We start from the raw sequence: 7,654 nt of genomic DNA, 5'->3' as shown, positions 1-7,654 counted from the left end.
CCTGTTCAAACAGAAGAACAATAGGGTATTTGTTTGTAGTGCATCCAAACAAATTCACTCTGGCTGCCCTTACTTTTTCCATTGATTGAAAAATAATCTGCAGACCAAATATGCATGAAATGACCCTTGTCTTGTTTTGTAGACGCAAAAAGACGGACACATTGTCTTTTTTGTGGCTGCTTCACGATAAAAGCCACCCAGTCATAGTTCAGTGCAAAGAAGCAGCTGGATAAAATGTTCAGCTTGCATTAGCAGTAACAGCTCTGGCAGTGTAATGAGAGTGAAAGTAAACAGTGAGGCTGATCTCAATGAGATCAAATTAAAAACAGAAACACTGAATTACATGCTGCATTGTTTCCTGTGGCTCCCTTGTGGGCAGGTAGGGAATCTGAATCCAGTGCATTAATGGCGGACTCTAACCATGAAAACTACTCCTCAATGAAAACTACTCTATAGACAGGTGATTACAGAATGTAAATTAATTTCATGGCTTAAAAGATAATGACCATAAATAGTATGAAAAATTGACTTTTATTTCATGAAAATCTTTAACATGATTCAACACCTTCCACTTTCTCTTACACAGTGATTTCTTTTTTACTAATAGATAGTAATATTCCACATAGACTGAATTTGTATTGAATGGTCCCAGGTATACAGGCAATTCTCTATTTTATTTTTTCTCCAACAAAATTGTTGTAAGTGTATGTATTTCAATTGAAAGCACATGAAAATGGAACACATTCAAAAGTACATGAAAAAGTCTTTTGTCTTTACTGTGCTTTTGTAGCCCGCATCAGATGATATGGCTTAATATGACTCGGAAACCGAAAAGATTAAATGAGCAGCAGGGATCAGATCTTGATATTAGAGATCAGACTAGATGCACTCAGACGATGCCTATTAAAATGGCTGGGAGCTTCTCTGAAATGAGACCTGACATCTCTTTTCCACAGTCTGTCAGGAGTATTTGGTGGCTAATTTGAAGCTCACAAAATCTATGTGAGTGTCTGTGAGAAAGAGAGAAAGAGTGTTAGCTCCAGTGGGAGGTTAATACAAGGGGTGACCAAAACGAGATGCCGTAGGCTGTTGTCTGTACAGTCACTGACAGAACAAGCAGTCTGTTGGCTGGATTTTCACTGCATCCCAGATCCATCCGGTTACCAACTAATGAGCCCGGCAAGTTCATTGTATTTACATTTAAAGTGGCTGTTGTGGGACACTCCTTTCCCCCAGGTTGATTGGAGAGTCCTTAACTTTGATTCACAAGTAAATACTGACTTTCAGGCTTCTTTGGTTTCACTATAAGACAGCTAATGTCAGCTTGTCAGTCAAAACCTGAGATGCAACCGCTGTGACGTGCATCTGTGTTGACTCCAGGCTAATCTTTCCTAGTTTGACTCATGATGTGTTGCAACCCCAAAGGGGTCCTCATTAGGACCAAAACGTTGTGTGACCTTTTAGCGGCTTCACCTCCCCCTACCACCTACGCCCTCACCCAGCTGGGCCCAATTACCTCGCTCATTACCCCCCTCCTAAATAGCACCAGGACCAGGTACTGTAGCTATCTATGGAGAGGCAATATGTCTGTGACTAAATACAGGGGGGCCAGCATGAAATGAAATTGAGTTAAGACATGCCAGTTGAAGACTTTCCTTCTCTCACTAGATTTTCTCCTTCCTCTTCCTCTGTCTACTTCTTTTATGTGGCACTCTAATTTAGACATGTATGTATATTTGACCTTTCCAGCTCTCTTGCCGCCTCCTTTACCCTCCTTTTAGCAATTATTCAGAAACCCCTGGCTGACACCTAAAATATAAGATGTCTCCTTTGCTGCCATGTTGATGAGATGATAGGATGATCAATGTTTGCAGGATCCTTAATAACCAGAAAGAGAAAAGGGGAGAGAGGAAGAGCGAGGGAGATGGATGATTATCCTAAAAGTAGCGTGCTTAATTAGATGGAATGCTGCATACATTGTGGACTGAGTGGAATCATTGGGATTGATTAAAATACTAATTAAACAGGCCTTTGCCGAATTTGGAGTATGAGGTGGGGTTCAGCTCTTCAGGGTCATTTGCATAGCCTTCATCTGGGGAAATGGGATTTAAAGGACCTGCTCTCTTTCTCTTCCTCTCTTTAACTCTCACTTTTTTCCTTGTCCCCATTACCAATTACATTCACATGCTAACAAACTCAATTCAAATTATGCTCCATTTTTTTCCATTGCACACTACAATTTGGCATAATCTATTAAGGCCCCTTTGATTTTGTTTTTCAATATAAATGTCTTCATCAAAGTGCGGGAGAGGCGTTAAGCAGAGGAGGGGAAGAAAAAGTCGGTGAAATGTGTGATCTTGAACGATGGATATTTAACATTGCCTCACTTTGGTTTGATTTGCATGAGAATATCTTTTGTGAACAAAGCTTTGGAAATAGCATGCTATATTTGATTATATCAATAGATCTGAGGATGAAACTCGGGTGGTGTATTAATTACTGCAAAAACAAAGGCAGAGGCTTAAGTTATTGTGTGCTGCGAATCTACAAGTACTTCGTCTGCTTTCTGGTAATCTTCAACGGTTAATTTTGATTGGTAAACCTTTTTTGCATTTTATATTTTTAACCATGGAAATGTCGGTTTGTCCATTACTTTGGTCCAGACTAGTCCAGACAACTATTGGATGTATTGTCATGAAATTTTGTACAGAAATTTATGGTTTCCAGAGGATGAAACCCAATGATTTGTATTCCATGATTTTTCCTCTCATGATACCATAAGGTTTTCTGTGAAATGTCTCAACAAATATTAGATGCGTTGTTATGAAATTTGGTTCAGACATTCATGGTCCCCTCAGGATGAATTGCAATAACTTTGTTAATCCCTGAACTTTTCATTTAGTGATATCAGCAGGTCACATTTTCAATTTTACCAGCACAAATAGCTGCTAAACTAATGACATTACCATAAGCCATAGCTGTACTTATTGTACCAAGATGGCGAACATTATACCTGTTCATTAATGCTTCTACGTACTTACAGCAGCTACACACTGAGGCTTTAAGATATACTGCAGCTGACATGTACAGCCTTAAAACATTAACTACACATAAGGGCAATGGTTGTTACAGAAATGGCATGTGGGAACTGCAAGAATTCTGATTGGTCAGCAGGAATATTGAAAAAAAGACTATTTAGTAATCCCCATCTTTCTATCTCTCTTCTGCTTATGTTATAAACAACATAAATACAGCGACTACATGGAATACTTTCATAATCACAAATTTGGTTACTGCAGTGAAAATTGAAGCTCGATATGACCTGATCATGTACATATGACTGGTGTTGCAATGGTGATATCAACGAGTGAAATCCGACAACAAACAACAAACAGTAAATCAAACCTTCTCCCGTTAAGCCCTTGTGTTAACCATAAATCAAGCTTAAACATCAGCATGTTAACATTGTCATTATGAGCATGTCAACATGCTAGCAGTAGCATTTCATATTAGCATTTAACTGAAAGGCTCACTGTGCCTAATCATAGCCTCACAAAACCACTAGTATGGCTGTAGGCTCTTACCTGCCATAGGCCTACTGCCCACACACTGTAACATTCCTCCACAAGTGCCACCACAGACTGCTGTCAGCAAGAGTACTGCTTTCTGTCTTACCCTCAAGATAGTGTTTTTCCTTTTTCTCCTCTTGATCAAGAATTTCTGTGTGTTTGTGTGTGTGTGTGTGTGTGTGTGTGTGTGTGTGTAGTGGCTGGTGATTTTCTCTGACCAGTTTGACATCTGACTCATGCTGTTACTGTACATCCATTGCATCATTCTCAGTTTCACTGACCACTTGTTTTGCCTCGGGAACTGAAAAATCTGCTACTTTGTCATCCACTGCTCATACTCAACACCTCCTCTGCTTTTGTCTCCCGTGCAGTCCAACAGAAGCAGCAGCTGGAGAAGGAGACAGGCCTGAAGATAGTGGAGGCTGGAGTTAGTGATGTAAGTCATACTCACTAAAAATATTTGTTGTTCAGCTCTGTGTGTAAAAGAAAAAAAAAGAGTATGTGTGCTTGGGATTGTGTGATTCTTCTGTGTTTGGGCTCATGGGACGGAATAACTGTGATTCCAGTTTGCCTTGGCATCCGGATCGCACCTGCAGTTTCAGTTGTGCAGCCAAACACTAATCTGCAGCAACAATGAATCCCAAACACACATCCTTTTAAGTATGTTGCTTTGATTATCGTCCCCCGTATTCATTTCCTTAAGGTCTCTAGACAAATGGCAAATAAAACACAACAAGACAAAAAGCGTGATGCATTTTGTAAAAACGTAAAGTAAGTGTTAATTATCACGGCAGAGCAACAATAACCGGATTATCTTGAGTGCTGTCACTTTGTCGGGAGCCCTGATCTCCTGTGACATATTCATCGGAGAGAATTAAGAGAAGAGCAGGAGGACACTCAGGATGATCCAGATGAAAGGAGAGTAAACGTGTATTCATTGAACACTGATAAATATTCATATGTATCAGCAGTAAGGATCTAATCAAGCACCCATTGCTTGCCTGGTAAATGAGTTTCTCTATGTAAATGAGAGACAGCCTTAGACCCCTGAGTTGCCCTGATCATGAGGCATGCTGGGAGCTAAATGGATGTGGCCTGTGCAACGCAGGGCAGTTGCCATTGGCAACAACCGTCACATTCTGCATAGACAAGATCATTTCCCTGTGTTAGTCCCTTCTATGCTGTCTTCCTTTTGGTGTCACTGCCTTTCTTTGCCCATCTGCCTCCCACTTATATCTTTTTTAGCACCACATTTTCTCTGATCTTATTCCACATTGTGTCTTTATCATGTTCTTCTTAATTATCTCTGAATCCCGTTTTCTTTCTTTTTCTTCACTGTGACTTTTGTCCTGTTCTTTGTCTGCCTCTCTTCGCCTCCTTTTATTCTTTTATTCCCACTTAGACGGATTCCTATGCTTAGCCAGCACTGGTATAGGGCTGTGTTTGTCATATTGGGCCTATTTGTAGATAATTAGCTGCAATAATAGCCTCTCTGCAGGAGCCAGGGTGAGGGAGGGTTGGATGGAAAGAACGAGGGAGGAAAGGAAGAATCTGTCTTCCACCTCATGGGGAGAACATCTACGGCAGATACTGTTTGTAGAAATGCATGTCGAGGAAGCGCGGCATTTACTGTACTACAAATAAAGAGTTGGCAAAGAATAAACCCTGAAAAGCACTCTGAGGGCGTTTTTTTAGCAACAGCTCTAATGTGGATGTGTGTGATCTCACCAGTTTGTATCCAAGTAGTGGAGAATTGAAGGTAAGTCAGGAAAATAGCAGCTTTTAACAGGAGAGCCTGTGGAGTGGGCTCTTTAAATACATTAGTTTAAAAGGTGTTAAACCAAAAGCCTGCTTTCAGTAAATTGTCCACAGTTTTGAGTGAATGCATGCTAGAGGTTGCAGAATTGGTCTTCTTTAGCCTGCTTATTAGTAACAACAACAGTAATGTGCTGAGTAAAATCCAAATGTCCATAGGGGGTATGAAGCTGGAAATTATCTGTAAAGTATCTGTACTTTCCACAGACAGTATTCTTTCCACAAGCTTGTATAAAACCATCAGTGTGGTTGGTATCATTAAGTCTTATCTCTGACAACTCCCCCTCCATTTTTATTTAAGGGGTGACAAATGACAAAACAGCTTAGGAAGATGTCCAGATAGAGCGAACGTCAATAGCGGTAGATGCGGACGAGGATAAGCAAATGTCAAAGTGGGGGGAAGGAGACATCAGTCAATAGGCTGAGCGATATCTACTCCATTATAGATCACAGGGAAGTCAGCTGTCTATAGTAAAAAGAACAACAGAAAAATTACATTTGAGTTTTTTCCAGATAAAGTATTTATGTTTGGGGCATAAGCAATGTATTTAATGAGTATCATTCTTTTTAACAGCTGTTTCCCAAGTGGGAGCTGCACTCTTGTGGAAACCCGAAAGGCAAATGGAGGTCCTCTCACAGCAATTTGTGAGTCCTGTAAATGTGTGAAAACTGCGAGGAAAAAAAAAAAGAAGTGAAGTGGAAAGAAATGCACGGTTGATTATGTGGCCTCTTTGCAGCTTTGACAACAACTGGCTGTTTTCATACATTGAAACCACACATATAAAATACATATATCCGTGCAATTATCAGACACTTAGTACTCTCAGTGTGGAAATAAGACCTGGCAGATCATACCATACATTGTTTCCTTAACTAGCATCGTTCCTAAACTGCACAAAGCCCTCTGACTGTGCACCCCTCGCCGCCTCCTCGTATCTTCTTCCGTGCAGGAGGGGGGTCGGTGAGTCAACCCCTCCATGCTGGAGACAGCGGCCATGCATTAGGCAAAAAGGGTTGCTTTTGCTAGCAGCCATAGACACAGCATGGCCGGTACCAGTGGGGAGCGTAGAGAGGGAATAAAACGGAGGCTCGGAAAGATGTTTTTTGAAAGGGAGGGACATGTGGGTCAGATGTTTCTCGCGAACTTGCTTGTTATGGTTAGTCAGAAAAAAAGGCAGAGTATTCTACAATCCTCATACTGTATTTGAGCCCAAAGGATGGAAATAACAACTCTAGCTTGGAAATATCTTCCTGTGTAGTGAAGAAGTGAGTTAATGCCCTTCAAATCTTATTTAGTGCTTGTGAAGGGATATTTAATCACCAAATATTTTCCAAGTTAAATGTTAAACTGAACTTCAGAAGCTGAAAAAATAAGTAATTATAGTAAAACATTCATCAATATACCTGCTTGATTAGATATTGCTTTGAACAGTTAGAATGCCAAAGGATCTGTAAAACATGTTGAACTAATAGTAATGTATTCCCTGATTTCCATTTTCTTTATGCCAATATTTGTAAATACACAGCAACATGGATGCACATATCTCCAGATTTGGCCTGCCTGTTCAGTGTGAGATGGTCCCCATGTGATTACGTTGGTAGTTAAATTGAGATTCATTGACATTTTGACAACATTCTCCTGTTCGAGATAACTCTGGAAAAAAACTTCTGGTAAGAGGCTCTCATTAAGTATAGAATTCCCTGAGCTGCATGTCAACTGATTAATCAAACAGTAAATGTAAATCATATGTGGCAGGCAGGGAGTCTCTGCACTGTGCACGTGTGTGTGCTTGGTTGTGTGTACACATGTACAGTACAGTAAATGTGTACTGTATAAATATTTGTGTGGCTACAGTGTCTTTAATACATACTGTGACTGGTATGTATAGGACTTAAGTGCTCATGACTGTGTGTGTGACTGTTTAAGTTATTGTTTTTGGGTTTTCCATTTGTTCTCACTCTAGCTAAAGAAAGTGGATGCAAGGGAAATAAACATTAGTTTATCATCTTGTCATGTTTCCGTCTAGAGGAACTGTTGGAGAATGCCATCATTTGATGTTGGTCAAAAGCTCACGTATTTCTAATGAAAGAACTATGTGCAGAGGCACAGAGGCAAAACTCATCTCAGTGAAAGGTCACATGTAATGATGCCCCCTTACAATGGATTTGAAGGCTTTCTTTCCAATATCCTGTGTATAATTAATGCAAGAGCACATCTGTTCTGACAGGCTTCCTCAAACAATACGACGGTGCATCAGGTTTCAAGTCTG

At 40.3% G+C, this 7,654-nt stretch overlaps 1 protein-coding gene across 1 annotated transcript in view; it reads left to right on the top strand.

The window, feature by feature from the left end:
• ptprn2 (protein tyrosine phosphatase receptor type N2) overlaps positions 1-7,654 on the top strand; it is a 115,583-nt gene that overhangs the window by 63,604 nt on the left and 44,325 nt on the right. Inside the window, exon 11 of the mRNA XM_034861989.1 lies at positions 3,941-4,005. Within this exon, the coding sequence (XP_034717880.1) occupies positions 3,941-4,005 (65 nt within the window). The remainder of the gene's footprint in view (positions 1-3,940; positions 4,006-7,654) is intronic.

Source organism: Etheostoma cragini, chromosome 22 (genome assembly GCF_013103735.1).
Source record: "Etheostoma cragini isolate CJK2018 chromosome 22, CSU_Ecrag_1.0, whole genome shotgun sequence".
NCBI classification, from domain to species: Eukaryota; Metazoa; Chordata; class Actinopteri; order Perciformes; family Percidae; genus Etheostoma; species Etheostoma cragini.
The sequence above is the reverse complement of the archived record's forward strand: the minus strand, read 5'-3'. Positions and strand labels throughout refer to the sequence as shown.